The 20,401-nt window shown below is 44.6% G+C and overlaps 1 protein-coding gene across 2 annotated transcripts in view; it reads left to right on the plus strand.

Annotated features, from left to right (window-relative positions):
• Positions 1–4,367: 4,367 nt before the first annotated feature.
• ICA1L (islet cell autoantigen 1 like) overlaps positions 4,368–20,401 on the plus strand; it is a 74,913-nt gene continuing 58,879 nt past the window's right edge. The window contains exons 1-3 of one of the 2 annotated variants that reach the window (XM_040357228.1): positions 4,369–4,847; positions 7,316–7,443; positions 19,227–19,395. In XM_040357228.1, coding sequence (XP_040213162.1) covers positions 19,234–19,395 — 162 coding nt within the window. In that variant the 5' untranslated portion in view covers positions 4,369–4,847; positions 7,316–7,443; positions 19,227–19,233. Of the gene's footprint in view, positions 4,848–7,315; positions 7,444–19,226; positions 19,396–20,401 lie in introns of both variants that reach the window. The other variant, XM_040357226.1, reaches the window with a different exon arrangement.

Raw genomic sequence — 20,401 nt, forward strand, 5'->3', positions numbered from 1 at the left:
GGGTTGGTAAGTCGAATAGCTTAATCGCCTTATTGCAGCCCCTCTCTGTAGGCGAGCGCCTGTCCAATTGGACGGCGCCGCGCAGCTCGCGCATGCGCAGTGCCGCTCACGCATGCGTAGTGGGTGCCCGGCCGTGAAGCCGAAAGCTGTCACTGCTGGGTGCCCACACTAGGAATGAAGATGCCAGCCGGCGAGCGGGGGCTAGGAGCGAACCCCCCGGCCGGCGCGTCACTGGAACCGTGGAGCAGGTAAGTGTCTGTTTATTAAAAGCCAGTAGCTACACTTTTTGTAGCTGCTGACTTTTAATAAACTTAAAGCGGGAGTTCACCCAAAAATCAACTTTCTGCAGTTAGATCCAGCATACTGCTGACATCTGCAGTATGCTGGTCTTTTTTTTGGTACTTATCGTTTTAGCAGTATTTCTTCTATGGCTCCGAGCGGGGATTACTTCCTGGTATAGGCGTTCCCGAAGACAAGCAAGTTGATTGACAGCCTTCGATAGCGCGTCACGGCTTCCGAAAATACACACGAGTGACACTCGGCAATTTACGGCGCCTGCGCAGTCAGCTCTACACAGGAGGCGCAGGCGCCGTAAACAGCCAAGTGTCACCTCGGCAATTTTCGGAAGCCGTGACGCGCTATCGAAGGCCGTCAATCAACTTGCTTGCCTTCGGGAACGCCTATTCTCCGCAGGATTCCCCGCTCGGAGCCATAGAAGAAATACTGCTATAACGATAAGTACCAAAATAAAAAAAAAAGACCAGCATACTGCAGATGTCAGCAGTATGCTGGATTTAACTGCAGAAAGTAGATTTTTGGGTGAACTCCCGCTTTAAAAAAAGGCTGGAACACCCCTTTAAAGTGGATGTAAACCCTCACATATACCCAGTGAAGTGAACAGCCTCAGATGATACACAGAGATGAAACAGATCTCCCTACATAAGTTTTACATGTATATCTGCTGTCTTCATCTTTATATATTCTTTATAAAGTTTACATCGTGATAGAGATTTCCTGTGATAGGCGACAAACTGATTCCATTTCCCGGCATTGGATCAGTGTGCCGTCTATCACAGTCTAGGAGGCAGGGCTTGGTTACAGGGGCCGCTGAAGGAGGATGAGGCAGAGGAGGATGGGCATGTCGGGTTATTCATATCAAAGCTCCATCACACAGTGGGAGATGCCTGTTGTGTGTGATCCAGGCAACGGTGAGTCTGCAATTGACGGGCACATTGAGGCTGCCTATGATGAGCACAATGACAATGCATTCATGGGCACAGTGAGGCTGCATTTGATGGGCACAGTGGGGCTGTATTGACAGGCACAGTGATGCTGCAATTGATGGGCACAGTGACTCTGCATTTGATGGGCACTGTGAGGCTGCAATTGATGCTCACAGTGAGGCTCCAATTAATGAGCACAGTGAGACTGCATATGATTGGCACAGTGACTCTGCATTTGATGGGCACATTTAGGCTGCATTTATGGGCACAGTGAGGCTGCAATTGATGGGCACAGTGAGGATGCATTGACGGACACAGTGGGGTTGCATTTGATGGGCACAGTGAGGTTTCATTTGCTGGGCACAGTGAGGCTGCAATTGATGGGCACAGTGAGACTGCAATTGATGGGCACAGTGAGGCTGCATTTGACAGGCACAGTGAGGCTGTATTTATTGATGAGCACAGTCAGGCTGCATTTATTTATGGGCACTGGTGAGGCTGCATTTGATGGGCACAGTGAGGCTGCATTTAATGGGCACAGCGAGGCTGTATTTATTGATGAGCACAGTCAGGCTGCATCTATTTATGGGCACTGGTGATGCTGCATTTGATGGGCACAGTGAGGCTGCATTTGATGGGTACAGGAGGCTGCGTTTGATGTGCACAGTGAGGCTGCGTTTGATGAGCACAGTGAGGCTGTGTTTGATGAGCACAGTGAGGCTGCATTAGATGGGCACTATGAGGCTAGATTTGATGGGCACTGTGAGGCTGTATTTGATGGGCACAGTGAGTCTGCATTTGGCAGGCACAGTGAGGCTGCAATTAATGAGCACAGTATGGCTGCATTTGATGGGCACAGTCAGACTGCATTTATTGATGGGCACTGGTGAGGCTGCATTTAATGTGCACAGTGAGGCTGCATTTAATGTGCACAGTGAGGCTGCGTTTGATGGGCACTGTGAGGCTGGATTTGATGGGCACTGTGAGGCTGCATTTGATGGGCACTGTGAGGCTGCATTTGATGGGCACTGTGAGGTTGCGTTTGATGGGCACTGTGAGGTTGCATTTGATGGGCACTGTGAGGCTGCATTTGATGGGCACAGTGAGGCTGCGTTTGATGGGCACAGTGAGGCTGCGTTTGATGGGCACAGTGACACTGGGCACAGTGAGGTTGCATTTGATGGGCACAGTGAGACTTCATTTGCATTTTGTTTTGCATTTGCTAATGTGTGTGTTTTTGGGATGTGTTAAAGGGGTTGTAAATACATTGCGTTTTTCACCTTAATGCATTCTACACATTAAGGTGAAAAACCTTCTTTACTGCAGCAGCCCCCCCCCCCGAGCCCCGTAATTTCCTGCGACGGGAATGAGCACACCAGCTCCGGTCGGTGTCTCTTTTCCTGATTGGATAGATTGATAGCAACGCAGCCATTGGCTCCCGCTGCTGTCAATCAATTCCAATTATGTGCGCGCCGGAGCCGAGTCCTGCTGTCTGTGCCAACAGACGCAGGAGCAGGACACGGGAGCGCGCCCGCATGGGTGTCCCATAGGAGAGCGCATCTCCGACAGGACACTCGAGAAGAGGAGGAGCCAGGAGCGCTGCGGAGGGACCCCAGAATAGGAGGATCAAGCCACTCTGCATAATCTATGGAGCCAAAAAACGCACTGTGTTGCACGTAAAAAAGTCTCTGTACCTTTGCATTGGTGGGATGTGAATTTGATCCATAGGAACTAATGTTAAATGGACTGTTGTGTGTTTCTGCAGAACGCATAGGTGTGACCCCTAGGGTATAGGGCTATAACCAGTGGCGGTTCGTCCATAGAGGGCGCTGGAGCGCCGCCCCCTCTGGCTCTCATCGCCACTGAGTCAAATAACATAGATTCATGCATTGCACGAATCTATGTTATTTTCGCCGCTGCCGCTGTTATTCAGATGGTCGGCGCTCATGTCCGGCCATCTGAATAACGCCAGCTGGTTGGCTGTACGGAAATGTCTATCAAAGCCAACAGCTCTGATAGGCTTTCCCAATACAGCCCTGAAGCTTATTCTCGGAGCGCACAGACTGTACGCCCCTTGAATAAGATGACAGGCGTCTCAGCCAATCAGGTTGGCCGATTCTGGCTACCGGTAACCTGATTGGCTGAGACACCTGTCAGTCATCGAGGGCGGGAGAAGACATCGTGGGACGTGGATGCCTAAAACCAGTAAAGGTAAGTGCCGGGCGGGGGAGAAAGCAATTTACAGGGCACAGTGGGGACAATTGGCACAGCGGCGACCATTAAAGGGCACAGTGGCTGCGTTTAATGGCATGGCACAGTGGTGACAATGTATGGCACAGTGGTGACAATGTATGGCACAGTGGCTGCGTTTAATGGCATGGCACAGTGGTGCGAATTGATGGCACAGTGGCTGCGTTTAATGGCATGGCACAGTGGTGACAATGGATGGCACAGTGGTGACAATGTATGGCACAGTGGCTGCGTTTAATGGCATAGCACAGTGGTGACAATGGATGGCACAGTGGCTGCGTTTAATGGCATGGCACAGTGGTGACAATGGATGGCACAGTGGTGACAATGTATGGCACAGTGGCTGCGTTTAATGGCATAGCACAGTGGTGACAATGTATGGCACAGTGGCTGCGTTTAATGGCATGGCACAGTGGTGACAATGGATGGCACAGTGACTGCGTTTAATGGCATGGCACAGTGGTGCAAATTGATGGCACAGTGACTGCATTTGATGGCATGGCACAGTGACTGCGTTTAATGGCATGGCACAGTGGTGCAAATTGATGGCACAGTGGCTGCATTTGATGGCATGGCACAGTGGTGCAAATTGATGGCACAGTGGCTGCATTTGATGGCATGGCACAGTGGTGCAAATTGATGGCACAGTGGCTGCGTTTGATGGCATGTAACAGTGGCTGCGTTTGGGCACAGTGAGACTGCAATTTGTTTTTTCCTTTGCGCACCCCCCCCCCAAAAAATTTGGAGCACCAGCCGCCACTGGCTATAACACTGATTAGCAGTGACTGAGGATAACAGGCAACCTATTACTGACAATGCCAGGTGTGCTCATATCTGCCTGTCCTCGCACAATCACAACCAACGCCTGCAGCGCCATCTACCGACCACCGGCGGCAGCGCACACGCGTTACTCTCACTTTGCCCTTCGGAACGTCACGCCCGTTTTTGCTGTAGTAGACAGCATCCCTTTCACAAGGTTTGGAGGTCTGTGGACGTAGTTATGAGACAATACAAGTACCAGCATACCCTCTTCGTGTGCCGTCCTGAACTATTATGAGCACACCGGGTAACAAAATATTATTGGAACATCCGTAATTAATGTTACAAACGTACACAGCCCTTCAAACAATCCTCGTTACAACAAATGAAGTAAGGAAGCGGTAAGTAAGCCAGTTCTCCCCTGCCCACAGTGTCCGATGGTTCTTCCCAGCTCCAGAAGGACAACACGGCCACTTCCTGTTCTGGAACGGTGGCCGGGTCGGTACAAAGACGCATGCGCAGTAGCCACTCTCATCTTCTCTAAGGACCCTATTATCCTGCACAGTGCCAGCTGTGTTCAGCCGCTGCTCTTTGAATGACTGCTGCCTTTCCCTGGTAAGATGCATGTTTTTTTTTTATAAACACTTTTTAGTTTTGCAGTAAATCCAGTCTCCCATAGCTTTTATGCCAAGGAATGGTTGTCATGGCAACTGATGAGTGATGCAGGAAGGATTCCCATCCCCCCAGCCAATGATCACCTTACTATAAGTACATCAGATGAACACACCTCGTTTTATAACCCCCTTTTTGCTATGTGGCATGTTTATATAAAGCTTCTAGGAAGTTATCTTGTTTAATAAATGAAGTGTGAGGTGCTGCAGGTATGTCATTGGCATAAACCGCAGCCGTTACCTGTACAGGGTGGTGGTAGCCATCTTTTATCTGATACACAAGATCAATTTATTAGATTACAGGCCTGGTGTACAAACAGAAGCCATCGTGTTTAAACTATTTCTGCAATGGCTTGTTCCCTTCACTTTCCTGTAGCCATAGATTATCCATACCCGGTCCCCCAAACAATGGGATGTATACTTGCAGGGGGTACAGCTGTTGGTAAAATAAATTACTCATGACATGCATAAATATTTAATGAATTACAAATCTTATTTAGAACGGCTCCGATGAACAATTTTAGTTGTTGTAAAGTAGGTTTTAAGCCATAAATAGATGACATTTAATTTGCTAAAGCATTGTGTACCAAAGGCAAATCTACTGTACAATGTAAGTACACTTGCCCCAGAGTTTAGTAAGGATGGGCTCAGACATGTTAGCAACTACCCGTGCCTGCCAGGAAGCTGACACTGTGCAGCGCTAATCCCAGGTTGTGAGACATTTCCAGATCTGTGCAGCCGCAGATTGGGAAATGTCTCACTGCATGTGATTAGCACTGCGCAGTGTGAGCTTCCTGGTGGGCGAGTGCACATGGAGTTGCGAGCACGCCTGACCTGAGCCCATCCTTAGAGCTTAGTAAATTAAGTAAAGCTTCACTGTGCAAAGAATACCCAATCGCATGCAAGGATTAAAAAAAAAAAAAAAAAACTGCGACATTAGGGCGGACACTTCGGACAATTTTGACACATTTTTGGGACCATTGTCATTTTCACAGCAAAAAATGCATTTAAATTGCATTCTTTATTGTGAAAATGACAGTTGCAGTTTGGGAGTTAACCACAGGGGGTGCTGAAGGAGTTAGGCTTCCCCTAGTGTGTGTTTACAACTGTAGGGGGGTGTGGCTGTAGGTCTGACGCCATCGATCGAGTCTCCCTATAAAAGGGATCACTCGATCGATGCAGCCGCCACAGTGAAGCACGGGGAAGCCGTGTTTACATACGGCTCTCCCCGTTCTTCAGCTCTGGGGAGCGATCGTGAGGGGGCGGCTAGAAATGAATAGCCGCGCCGTCGTCCCGGATCGCTCCCCCGATCGGACCCCCGACCCGCGGAAAGGCGGGGACTTGCATGTACGCCCATATGTCTGTACGTGCCATTCTGTGGACGTACATATACATGCGGCAGTTGGCAACCGGTTAAGGTGAAAAAACATCTGTGGATTAGCGGCCCCCCGTTTACTTACCTGACCCCTCGAAAGTCCCACACCGTGAATGCGCAGGCTTTTCAGCTGGCTTCTCGGCTCTTTCACTGGTTGATTGAAAGCAGCGCAGCCATTGGCTTGCGCTGCTGTCAATCACATCCAATGGCACCGGGGGGGGGGGGCAAGTGATAGAGGCTATAGCCGCTCTGTAGCGCGCCGCAAGAACTAACCACCATGCGAGCTCGCATGAAGGTGGTTAGTTCTTGTGGGGAGGAGCCGAGACAGCCGCTGAAGGACCCCAGAAGACCAGGTTTTTTTTTTGTTTTTTTTTCATCTTTAGCGTTCCTTTAACATATTATTATTATTTTTTTTTTTTCATTCTTTGTTACATCTCAGTGCTGCTGATCTCCTCCAGCCATTTCCTGCCTGCTCCAGTGGCACCTCATTGCTCTGGACAAGCTTCCTGACAATGGTGGACCATACCTGGGCAATGTATGTCAGCACTGATGCTTGTAGTCTCCATGCTGCGTGGGCATGTGGTATTGACCTTAGGGCCAAAAACCTTCTCCCAACTGAGCCCCTCAGCAGTCACCATCTCACTTGTACCCCTGAATGTGCAGTTGAAGCTGAAATTAGTGCATGTAGGCAGGAATTAGCTGGAGGAGTAAGATGCACTGAGATGAATTAAAGGATAAAAAGTAGTTTATGAGGAGAATGACAGAGGTTTAGGACAAGCAGTACATTAGCAGACTAAATGTCATCCAGTTGGGGTTTACAATGACTTTAAAATGTAGAATAATTATTATTTAAGCCATGTCACAACTGACCAAAATATGCCTAACTACCTCCATATTGGATCATAAGCTGTCTGTTCCTCTCTAGCAACATAAATAGAGGTGGGGGGTTTAAATTTATGTTTATGCATGATCAAGAGGAAATTTCACACCTTTTAAATAGTGGGTATATTATAATTTACTAAGATATTTCTTTACAGTTGCAGGTATTACCATAACATTTTGAAAGAAGAGAAACTTGATGTTGAGTTGTAAAGACTGGGCAAGGACGTTTCTGATTTTTCTTCCAGAACTCTTTGTGTTAGAGTTGCATTTTGAAACAATCAGTGTAAGTTATGTTTTATGTCTTTTACTATGTATTTTTATGCCTGTATTTTTGTTTTTGTTTTTTTTTGCATGATTCAACTGAAGCTGTGAAGTTCATAAAAAAAAAAAAAAGTGGCAAGCTGTTATGTGTCCCCATAACGCATTCCCCTGATTTCTTGTCCTAGTCTCATCAAGACAAGAAATGAGAAGACATGTACGCAGCTATATACAGTAGCTCACAAAAGTGAGTACACCCCTCACATTTTTGTAAATATTTTATATCGCTTTATGTGACAACACTGAAGAAATTACACTTTGCTACAATGTAAAGTAGTGAGTGTACAGCTTGTATAACAGTGCAAATGTGCTGTCCCCTTAAAATAACACACATCCATTAATCTCTAAACTGGTGGCAACAAAAGTGAGTACACACCTAAGTGAAAATGTCCAAATTGGGCCCAATTAGCCATTTTCCCTCCCCATTGTCATGTGACTCATTAGTTTTACAAGGTCTCATGTGTGATTGGGCAGGTGTGTAAATTTGGTGTTCTTGCTCTCACTTGCTCATACTGGTCACTGGAAGTTCAACATGGCACCTCATGGCAAAGATCTCTCTGAGGGTCTGAACATTTTTTTTTTACTTTATATAAAGATGGCCTAGGCTATAAGAAGATTGCCAAGAGCCTCAAAATGAGCTTCAGCTCATTGGCCAAGACCATACAGTGGTTTAACAGGACAGGTTCCACTCAGAACAGGCCTCGCCATTGTCGACCAAAGAAGTTCAGTGCACATGCTCAGCGTCATATCCAGAGGTTGTCTTTGGGAAATAGACGTATAAGTGCTGCCAGCATTGCTGCAGAGGTTGAAGGGGGTCAGGGTTCAGCCTGGCAGTGCTCAGACCATACACTACATCAAATTGGTCTGCATGGCTCTTGTCCCAGAAGGAAGCCTCTTCTAAAGATGATGCACAAGAAAGCCTGCAAACAGTTTGCTGGAGACAAGCAGACCAAGGTCATGGATTACTGGAACCATGTCCTGTGGTCTGATGAGACCAAGATAAACTTATTCGGTTCAGATGGTGTCAGGTGTGTGGCGGCAACCAGGTGAGTACAAAGACAAGGGTATCTTGCCTGCAGTCAAGCATGGTGGCGGGAGTGTCATAGTCTGGGGCTGCATGAGTGCTGCCGGAACTGGGGAGCTACAGTTCATTGAGGAAACCATGAATGGCAACATGTACTGTGACATACTGAAGCAAAACATGATCTCCTTCCTTCAGAGACTGGGCTGCAGGGCAGTATTCCAACATAATGACCCCAAACACACCTCCAAGACAACCACTGCCTTGCTAAAGATGCTAAGGGTAAAGGTGATGGACTGGCCAAGCATGTCTCCAGACCTAAACCCTCTTGAGCATGGGTGCTCAACCTGTGGCTCTCCAGCTGTTTCAGAACTACAATTCCCATGAGGCATTGCAAGCTACTGACTGTTACAAGCATGACTCCCAAAGGCAGAGGCATGATGGGACTTGAAGTTCTGCAACAGCTGGAGAGCCACATGTTGAGCACCCATGCTCTTGAGCATCTATGGGGCGTAAGATCTCCAACATCCACCAGCTCAGTGATTTCGTCATGGAGGAGTGGAAGAGGACTCCAGTGGCAACCTGTGAAGCTCTGGTGAACTCCATGCCCAAGAGGGTTAAGGCAGTGCTGGAAAATAATGGTGGCCACACAAAATATTGACACTTGGGGGTGTACTCACTTTTGTTGCCAGCGGTCTAGACATTAATGGCTGTGTGAGTTATTTTGAGAGGACAGTAAATTTACACTGTTATACAAGCTGTACACGCAATACTTTACATTGTAGCAAAGTGTCATTTCTTCAGTGTTGTCACATGGAAGGATATAATAAAATATTTACAAAAATGTGAGGGGTGTACTCATTTTTGTGAGATACTGTAAAGCCAGAAGATGTAATAACCCTCTCCCACTTTATCCAAAACTAAGCACTCAGTAAAGCCACAATTCATATGTGTTGTAGCATGATGTGATGTGTTGCCATGCATTGTCAGTTATGCACATCCATAGTGCCAGTGGCGGCTGGTGCTCCATTTTTTTTTTTTTTTTTGGGGGGGGGGCGCAAACAACACCCCAACCCTCCCCACCCCCATCACTCACCTGCAATAGGGCCTACAGATAGATAGAACGGATGGACAGACGGACGGATAGACGGAAATGCAGATGGATAGACGGAAATGCAGATGGATAGACGGAAATGCAGATGGATAGATAAACAGACATATTGATAGATAGATATAGATGGATAAATAGATAGACAGAAATGTAGATATATAGATATAGATAGATAAACAGACATATTGATAGATCGATATAGATAGATAAACAGACATATTGATAGATAGACAGAAATGTAGATAGATATAGATGAGAGAGAGAGAGAGAGAGAGAGAGAGAGATAAACACAGATAGATGAGAGATTTAGTAATGAATAAGAGAAGCATAAAATTGGAACCAGCCCCCCATGGCCTCCCTTCTCCTGCCTCCTACAGGCCATCGCGCCGGAAACCGTGGCACGACGGTCTGCGCCACAAAGGCATATTTTAGCTGCCAATGTAGCTCCGCGACTCTGTAGCACAGACGTATCGCTACCCATACCACACTGTGCCCGGTGCCCGAACGCAGTGCAATAAGGACTTTTTTTAAAAAATTTCGTTTCTTAAAGGGTCATGTTTAAAAAAATAGTGCCTTGAAACACACCTGTGTTATAGTGCAGCACAAATCAAATTACAATTTCTCTGAGCATTGTTGTAAGCTGTATTTAAAAAAATCTTTGTTTTGTTTTTTTCTTGCACAGAGGTACATTAACAGTCTATTTAAAATAAAGAGGCTTCCTAACACAATGTGCCTCAATGCATAGAAACACATACATTTCTGTACATTACTGTCATATCAATGAGCAGTAAACGTTTTGGCTGAGTTGGCATTTAACAACGGGATATAGCAGTGGCGGGACAAGGTCACCCAGGTACACCCCCCCCCCCCCCCCGGGAAAAGCTACAGCGATGGGATCTTTACTTATGCATCAGTGACAGTGCATTAACCCCCTTCCTGCTGCATATTACCAATACCATTGATAATTAAACAAACTCCCCTCAGAGACTGCAGACATGATATAAGACATGAGATGGTCAGAGACTGAGAACATCATACTAAAGATGGTCAGAGACTGCAGACATGATACAAGAGACCAATGCCGCCTCCCTGTGCCCCCCAATGCCGCCTCCCTGTGCCCCCCAATGCCGCCTCCCTGTGCCCACCAATGCCGCCTCCCTGTGACCAATAATAGCAGCTTTACTGTGTCCATCAATACAGCCTCCCTGTGTCCATCAATACAGCCTCCCTGTGTCCATCAATACAGCCTCCCTGTGTCCATCAATACAGCCTCCCTGTGACCAAAAATAGCAGCCTTACTGTGCCCATCGCAACCTCTCTGTGTCCATAATTTCACCTCACTTTGCCTATGACTACAGTCAGACTCACCATAGCCTGCCCTGGCTGGATCACACATCTCCTGCAGCAGCAGCACCATCACATTGCTGGGTCTGCGTGTGTGTTCGGCGGCACGGGTCCCGCCCCCCTTGACCGACTCGTGTGATAGGCGGAACATTACTTCAATCTACTACCACAGGAGCTGGTCTAGGGGGGCGGGATCGGCACCACCGAACACACACGCAGACTCGGCTCCCTGACACACGCCGGTGACTTGTCCTCAATGTTCCCCTAACAGGGAAGTTCCTTCACTGACTGCGCAGGCGCAAACTTCCTGATGGAAATCTCCGAACCTCGCCCGGCATCCAGTCTCATTCTTTAACATCCCTGTCGATTCGAGGATGTTAAAAAAAGAGCCTGGAGGCCGCGCGAGCGGAGCGATAAACCAGGTCTTAAGTTGTGTTCGAATGGAAGCGGTGTAATAGTCCCTGAAATGTATATACCCGGCTCCACCTACTGATCTGTTTTTTTGGTCAGGTTTTTCCCTGGAGCTTCTGGCTCTTGTCTTTTACCACACAAATGTACCCAGAATAGATTGTAGCGATGTGAAAAAGGATATAGGTAAGAATCTAAAGATATAGAGCAGTTGTGATCATTTTGAGCTTTTTGAATGTGGCAAGTCTATCTGAGTAAGTGAGGTACAGCTTTGAAATGCCATCCAATTCCCTAGGTAGGTTATGTAAGAAAGGAGTATAATTCGCTTGAAATAACAAAGACACAAAGAGACTGACTTGGTAAGTTTGATACCTAGGTACAAGAGATTCTTTAGCCCATATATAAGGATATGTTCTTCTTAAGTAGGCTTGTTGCTCTATTAATAACCCTAGGGGTAGTATAAAGGATTTAGAGGCATTCACCTTATACATAACTGAAGTCCTCAAGAACTTTCTTTACCCAAACCAGGGACTCATCGGGATTAGTTGGCATGAGAATGACATCATCCGCAAACACATTTTATCTTGTGGACATTAGAGCCTATTGTGAAACCCTTGATGCTATTTTGTGATCTAATTTTCTCTGCTAGTGGCTCCATGACCAAGTTAGGCGAGAGGGGACAGCCTTGCCTTGTGCCATTGGAGATATTAAAGGGTGATAGATAACATGGATGAACAGTATACTTGTGCAGAAGGGGAGGCGACTCCTACTTTTTTAATGAATTTAATGGGAGTAGTTTCATATTATAAATCGTCTTCTGAAATTGCAGGGCTCTAATGAGGAAAATGTCAGGTTCTGCATCCCTTTAGACGTTGTTTTTCAATTGGGAAAATCTCCCTAAAAATTATTTTTGTTGCAGGGGAATGCCGAAAATCTGACTTATTTTAGTGCAGACTTCTGGGGAAAATCTGTGAGCCAGCCACACAAGCAGCAAATTATGTTTCTGTGGGTGTTCTGTAATTATCAATTACCGGGGCCGATCCGCCCTATAGGCTTACTATGCAAGCCGCTTAGGGCCCCACAAAGCTGCGGAGGGCCCCCCAAATTACTAGAGGCCCTGCCTGGTGTGAAGTCATTTTCGGCCCATTACTCCACTTCTCAACTCACTGGCTGCATGGGAGAAGAGGTAAGAAGTCAGCACCCCCTGCTTCTCACTTTAATGTAAGATGTCATTTCCAACAGCAAAAGACCCCCTCCCCCTGTTTCTCAACTTTAATCTTAAATGCTTAGGGCCCCAGGGAGGTCAGGATCGGCACTGTCAATTACAATATGACTTAAGTCGCAATATTTTTTTATATATATATATATATATATATATATATATATATATATATATATATTAGGGCTGTGCGTTAACCGCGATATTAACGGCGTTAACGCAAACCCATGTTAACGCCGTCAATATTTTTATCGCGCGATTAACGCAGGAGCCCTCGGGGTGGACATGCAGAGTGTGCAGCGGCGCGGCTTACCTTTTTTCGCTGGATTCACAGGCAAGTTACTCACCTTGTCCCTGGATCCAGCGATGCCACCCCGCTGTGTGATCGAGCGGGTCCTCCTTGCTTGGCGGGTCCTCCTTGCTTGGCGGGTCCTCCTCGCTCGGCGGGTCCTCCTCGCTCGATTCACAGTGCCTGTGTGCCGCCGAGCTCCGTTCCCTGCGACGTTACGACGCACAGGAGCGGAGAACGGCGCCAAATTTAAAAAAGTAAACAAACACAATACACACAGTATACTGTAATCTTATAGATTACAGTACTGTATGTAAAAAATACACACCCCCCTTGTCCCTAGTGGTCTGCCCAGTGCCCTACATGTTCATTTATAAAATAAAAACTATTCTTTCTGCCTGAAAAACTGTAGATTGTCCAAAAGTGTCCCTTTATGTCAAAAATGGTTTTAGATCAGCTAGAAAACAGCGATAATAAATTATCACTTGCAGAATTGTGCGATATTTGTGGGGAAATTCGTCATAAATTAGAGCGATTAATCGTGAGTTAACTATGACATTAATGCGATTAATCGCGATTAAAAATTTTAATCGTTTGACAGCACTAATATATATATATATATATATATATATATATATATATATATATATATATATATATATATATATATATATATATATATATATATATATATATATATATATATAAAAATCCCCATGAAAGTGGAGTTTAAATAGCAAATGTGTTATACTTGCCTGCTCTGTGTGCAATGGTTTTGTACAGAGCAGCCCTGATCCTTTTTCTTTTTCAGTCCCCCGGCGGTGCTCCTGGCTCCTTCCCCCTGCTGAGTGCCTCCCAATAGCAAACCTTGTCCATTCACGCACGGAGCAAAGCTTGACGACCCCCCCGTAGCTGGACTTATTTCTTTACAGCTTATAAACAATTTTCTTAAGACTGCATCCCATTTTAATCAAAATGTACTGCTTTTTATTTTTTTTATTTTTTCTATATAGCTTTTTGCTCTTAAATCCATTGACAGACTTAGTTCTGCAAGTTAATTCTGTGTTGAAAAGGAAGGGGGTTAGGCAAATGATGAACATCCTAGATGCATTTACTTCTGTGCAGACAACGGTACCCCCTCTGTTTCCATGGAAACCATCTAGGTTTTCTGTGATAAGTGTTATAGGCTTCCTGTTTATATGGATGGTTTATGTGTTTTTTTCCCTCTCAAATGGGTTAGGGAATACGGTGTATATTTCTGATGTAAAGTTATTGGAAACGTTTTATATTTCTGGCTGTAAGAACTTTTGCAACCATGCTTAGTCATCATTAAGAAACATGCAGATAGTGTGATACTATAGTGACACATCCCAACTGTTCGGCTTCAAGTGACCCTATTTTTTGCTTCTATCCATTTCAACAACAATCTTCTCATATGATTGTATGTGGATTGTAACTTATTTTATGCACGTTATTACCTGTAAAAGCCTCCCTTGTGCAGACGTCCAAAAGGTCTGAGACTTCTGGCTGTCGTCCTCTTAGATTTATGTCGGCAAACTCGGAGCTGTCACTCTGACACTCTGCTTCCACAGAAGCTATATTAAATGTTCAGGGGTGAGGGAAGGGATGCTGGGCCAGCAATTAAAGATACTTCCAGAAGAGGATGGATAGGGCTATGACATACAAGAAGGGAGGAGATGTGTTGGGGGACTACTCTTGCTGGAGTAGCCAAAATTTTCAGCAATGATCACATCGCGAATGAGTAAAAAAAGCATACAGAAAGGGAAAAACACTGCAAGTAAGCATTTGCCTGCAATTTATTTATTTTTTTTAATAGGTGGGTCTCCTTTTTTTCCTTTTTTTAATTAGCACACGCTGGTCACACTGAAGCAACGATTTTAAAGGCTAAGTTCGCCTTTTGGAACATGTTACATGTTTCATCCATATTTAGGGTGGAACATGTAACCTATTACAGCTCTTGCCGCCAGTCTGCCAATTTTTCCCAGCCCTAAACCTATTTTTCTGCAAGAAATATGTGCATTTATTTAAAAATGTTTCCTTTTCTTGAAAGGTGAACGCATCCTTTAAGTGCTGGCATATCTCAAATTTGGTAAAGGGGTTAACTTTAGTGTTGGGGAATAAGGTTAGGGTTGGGTATTAGGGAGTTACGATTGGACTTTAACAGGGTCATTCTAAGGCTGGTCATACATTATAGAATTTTCTTATTCAATTTTATTTAGCTTTACCTTCAACTATATGTAGTGCAAGGAAGGGCCTGCCTGATTGCATACGAATTGAAAGTGTTTAGGTTTGACCCTTATATTACGTTATATATGGTTTGGTAAATCTAAAGTAACATTGAATAAGAAAAATGTATAACGTATGGCTAAGCCTAACGCATGAATATGTTTGATCTAAACCATTCCATTGTAGCTCTGGCTGTATGTTTAGGGCCATTGTCCTGCTAGAAAATCAACCTCTGCCCCAGTCTCAGGTCTTTTGCAGACTTAAAGCAGTTCACCCGGAAAAAATGTTTTAACCTTAGATTAATGCTCATTTTGTCAAGGGGAATCGGGTAGTTTTTTTTAAATCTAAGCAGTACTTACCGTTTTAGAGAGCGATCTTCTCTGCCGCTTCTGGGTATGGTCTTCGGGACTGGGCTTTAATATTTGACAGTCTTCCGACAGGCTTCCGATGGTCGCATACATCGCGTCACGAGTAGCCGAAAGAAGCCCAACGTCGGTGCGGCTCTATACGGCGCCTGCGCACCGACGTTCGGCTACTTTTGGAAAATCGTGATGCGATGTATGTGACCGTCGGAAGCCTGTCGGAAGACTGTCAATCAAATAGGAACGCCCAGTCCCGCAGCCCATACCCGGAAGCGGCGGAGAAAATCGCTCTCTAAAACGGTAAGTACTGCTTAGATTTAAAAAAAAACTACTCGATTCCCATTGACAAAATGAGCATCAATCTAAGGTTAAAAATTTACTTTTCGGGTGAACCTCCACTTTAAACAGGTTTTCTTCTAAGATTGCCCAGTATTTGGTTCCATCCATCTTCCCATCAACTCTGACCAGATGTTCTGTCCCTGCTGAAGAAACCCACCCTGTTTCACAGTGGGGCTTATGTGTTCAGGGTGATGTGCAGTGTTGGATTTCTGTCACGCATAGAACTTTTTGGCCTAAAAGGAAAAAACTCTAAACATTTTGGTCTCATCTGATCAGAGCATTACCTTCCACATGTTTGCAGTGTCCCCCAAATGACTTAACGCAAACTGCAAGCAGGACTTCTTATGGCTTTCTTTTACAAAGGTTTATTTAGAGAAAAGTAAATGCAAAAAATAAGTACAACAATATGATGGTTACATCAGACATAAAATGGAGAAAAGAATCCCAACAAAGGGATGCTGTATCCACCGTGTAAAATTCATTAGAATTGAAAAAAACAGTAGCGGTGCACCACAATAAAAGGCAAGCGATGTCCCAAATTATGTTGATGGGCACAAATGTAAAGAAAATAATAACAAGAGAAAAAGCAACATAAAGGGGTGCATACATTCTAGTATCGACTGTATATTGAATGTGGAACAAAGAATAAAATCAAAAGATAAACACAATAATGTAAAGTTCTTTGTTACGATTTCCCCCCCCCCCCCCCCCATCGTTCAGACTTTTATTTTGATTTATTCCATATCACTGCAACCATCGTTATTTTGTTATTAGGCTGACTCCTTGATATCAGAAGTCAGTGTCACCGAGAAGAACAATGGCTTTCTTCTTGCCACTCTTTCATAAAGGCCAGATTTGTGGAGTGCACGACTAATTGTTGTCCTGTGTACAGATTCTACCACCTGAGATGTGGATCTCTGCAGCTCCTCCAGAGTTACCATGGGCCTCTTGGCTGCTTCTCTGATAAATGCTCTGCTTGCCCGGCCTGTCAGTTTAGGTGGACGGTCATGTTTTGGGAGGTTTGCAGTTTTTGTTTTCAGATGATGGATTGAACAGTGCTCCATGAGATGTTCAAAGCTTGGGATATTTTATAACCTAACCTTGCTTTAAACGTCTCGACAACTTTATCCCTGACCTGTCTGGTGTGTTCCCTGGCTTTTTATGATGCTATTTGTTCATTAAGGTTCTCTAACAAACCTCTGAGGGCTTCACAGAACAGCTGAATTTTATACTGAGATTAAATTCCACACAGGTGGACTCGATTTACGAACTGGGTAACTTCTGAATGCAATTGGTTCCACTAGATTTTAGTTGGGGATATCAGAGTAAAGGGGGCTGAATACAAATGCACGCCACACTCTTGAGAGATTTTTTCTTTTGTCAATCTGCTGGATGTTCTTTCCCTGTCAATATTTTTTCTCTTGGTGTCAGGAAAACTTGTCAGAAGTGATTCATGCTGATGGCAGAGGAACCAAGCAGCAGACATAAATGACACTTTGGTGGTAATATACGAAATCAAACCCACTTTGCACTGGAAGTGCAGTCGCTGTAGATCTGAGGGGAAGATCTGAAATTGGGGGGAAGCTCTGTTGATTTTAACATCAAATCATGTGCAAGCTAAAATGCTGTTTTTTATTTTCCTTGCATGTCCCCCTCAGATCTACAGTGACTGCACTTGCAGTGCAAAGTGGATTTGCCTTTCGTAAATAACCCCCTTTGTGCTCTTAATTAAGACAAGTACACACTATAGAAGGATATTTATTATTTTCTATTTCACATATTTCATCTCTGAGGTTTACAACCACTTTAATGTTACTTTCTGTCCAGCTGACAACACTTTACCAGACAAGAAGTAAGGGAAGCTATCCAACAGCAACAGGCATACAGATAAAATTTGAAGATTCAGCACAGGCAGGGTCTGAGAGTTTTGACATTTTGGTGAGATTTCTCATTTGTTCCCGGGCTAACGTACAAATAAGTTGACAGTCGATCAAAGCCTGTGTTTAGAAGATTGTCAGATGTGATGGGATCAGTGTATGTTGGGTATATAATCGAGCTGCAAGATTATTTGTTGAAAAATCGTGATCGCTATTCAACCCGTCGTTTTCCCCTCATGATTTTGTTTCGGCATTTCCATGATTCATGTAACTAAGTGCAGGCAAGGTTTATCGCAGCATTGCGCAGTGCCGAGAGATAAAAAGAAACGTATAATTTTGGTTCTTTTAGATCAAATTAGGTAAATTAGGTCCGTTTAACTGCTTAAAGTGTAAGTTCACCTTTACAGCAAATCTGTAAGGTGAACTAACACTGGACCCCCTCCCCCCCTCCCACTGACAGCTTGTATCGCTGCTGTACCAGTCTGGGGCTTTAAAATCCCAGAAGCTTTATCTCCTCTTCAACTGGACAGGCTACACAGGTTCCGATTGGGGAAAAAATACACTTCAGTTAATTCGAAAAAAAATAAACAGTAAAGTTAGCCCAAATTATAATTTTTAATTTTTTTTTGTATAATGTGAAAGCAAAACAATTGTGATTCTCATTTTATCCAGAATCATGCAGCTCTAGTATCTAGTTAAAGGGGTTTTCCACTTTTTTTTTAAGTTTATTAAAAGTCAGCAGCTACAAAAAGTGTAGCTGCTGGCTTTTAATAAACAGGCACCTGCTCCACGGCTCCGCTCCTCGCCCCCCCTCGCTGGCCGGCGTCTTCATTCTTAGTGTGGGCACCCGGCAGTGACAGCTTTCGGCTTCACGGCTGGGCACCCACTGTGCATGCGCGAGCGGCGCCGTCCGATTGGACAGGCGCTCGCCTACAGGGAGGGGCTGTGAAAAGGCGATTAAGCTAATCGCCTTTCCAGCCCCTCGGCGGAAGGAGGAAGTGAGACAGGAAGTCCCACTCCTCCTGAAGCCCCCACTCCCCCCCCCCCCCCCACAAAAAAAGACATGCCAAATGTGGCATGTAAGGGGGCGAGGAGTGGGTTAAGCGGAAGTACCATTTTTAGGTTGAACTCTGCTTTAATTCCTGTATATACGTAATGTAGGTCATAAAGACGAAAAAAATAGTGTATCTGTATCCTCCATTAGTGATTTATATTGGTTGAACCTTTTTTTTTTTTTTTTTTTTTTTTTTTTTTCAGCCTTTGTTGTACACTAAACACCCCCTTCTTCTTCCTTCTTTTTTTTTCCTACACTGCACAGCTACAACATTTGAGGCAATTTTAATGTTTAATTTATTCAGCTCTGGACACAACTTGCTATTTGAGAAGGTGATTATTTATTCATGAAGGTTACTTTGTGACATTCGAGCAGACAGAGCTGAATATTGTCTTTAATAGTGGCATTAGAAAGGGAAACCTACCTTTTAAGGCTAAAAACATAATTCCCTCTTTGTCTTTATTTATTGTTTTACAGTTACTTCATGAACACCAGTGGGAAGACATGGGAGGGAGAGGACGAATCCATGGTCAGCCGTATGCAAAAGAAGTTTTGGAAAACCAAGCAAGTCTTAATAAAGGTTACTGGGAAAAAGGAAGATGAACATGTGGTTGCATCAGATGCTGAGCTGGATGCCAAGTTAGAGGTAGGAAAGAAAAATAGTAAAAAAAGATAGTGGTGAAAAAAAACCAACACATTTATTGCTACTTTTTTTTTTTTTTAACCACTTGAGGATCGCGGCACGACGATATACATCGACAAAATTGCACGGCTGGGCACAAGGGCGTACATGTACGTCCCCTTTAAGAACCCAGCCGTGGGTCGCGAGCGCAGTGCAGTCACGGAGCTGAAGAACGGGGAGAGGTGAGTGTAAACAAACCTTCCCCGTTCTTCTCTGTGGCTTGTCGCTGATCGTCTGTTCCCTGTCATAGGGAACGACGATCAGTGATGTCACACATCCAGCCACGCCCCCCTATAGTAAGAATCACTCCCTTAGGGCACACTTAACCCCTTAGCGCCCCTAGTGGTTAACCCCTTCACTGCCATTGTCATTTTCACAGTAATCACTTTTCGCTGTGAAAATGACAATGGTCCCAAAAATGTGTCAAATGTGTCCGCCATATTGTCACCGTCACGAAAAAAAAACCGCTGATCACCGCCATTAGTAGTAAAAAAAAAAATTATTAATAAAAATGCCATAAAACGATCGATATTGCATTTTTTTTTTTTTTTAATTTTCGCTCTAATTTCATTTATGTCGCAAAAAATAAAAACCGCATAGATGAGATCAAATACCAGAAAAAGAAAGTTCTATTTGTGGGGGGAAAAAAAGGACGTCAATTTTGTTTGCACGACCGCGCAATTGTCAGTTAAAGCGACGCAGTGCCGAATCGCAAAAAGGATCCAGGTCCTTTACCTGCATAATGGTCCGGGTCTTAAGCGGTTAAATCCGAAAAAAAGTTTTTTGAGAAAACCATATAACATACATAAATATAGCCGTAAGATTTGAGCAGCAAGCAAAAATACAGGTATAGATCATTCTTAAGGCTCATACACACGGTAGGACATCCAACAAAATTTCCCTTGGATTTTTGTCTTAATTGATTTGTCCGATCACACCCATAGCATACACACGCTCGGACTTTTCTGCA

The sequence above is a fragment of the Rana temporaria genome, chromosome 6 (genome assembly GCF_905171775.1).
Source record: "Rana temporaria chromosome 6, aRanTem1.1, whole genome shotgun sequence".
Classification (NCBI taxonomy): Eukaryota; Metazoa; Chordata; class Amphibia; order Anura; family Ranidae; genus Rana; species Rana temporaria.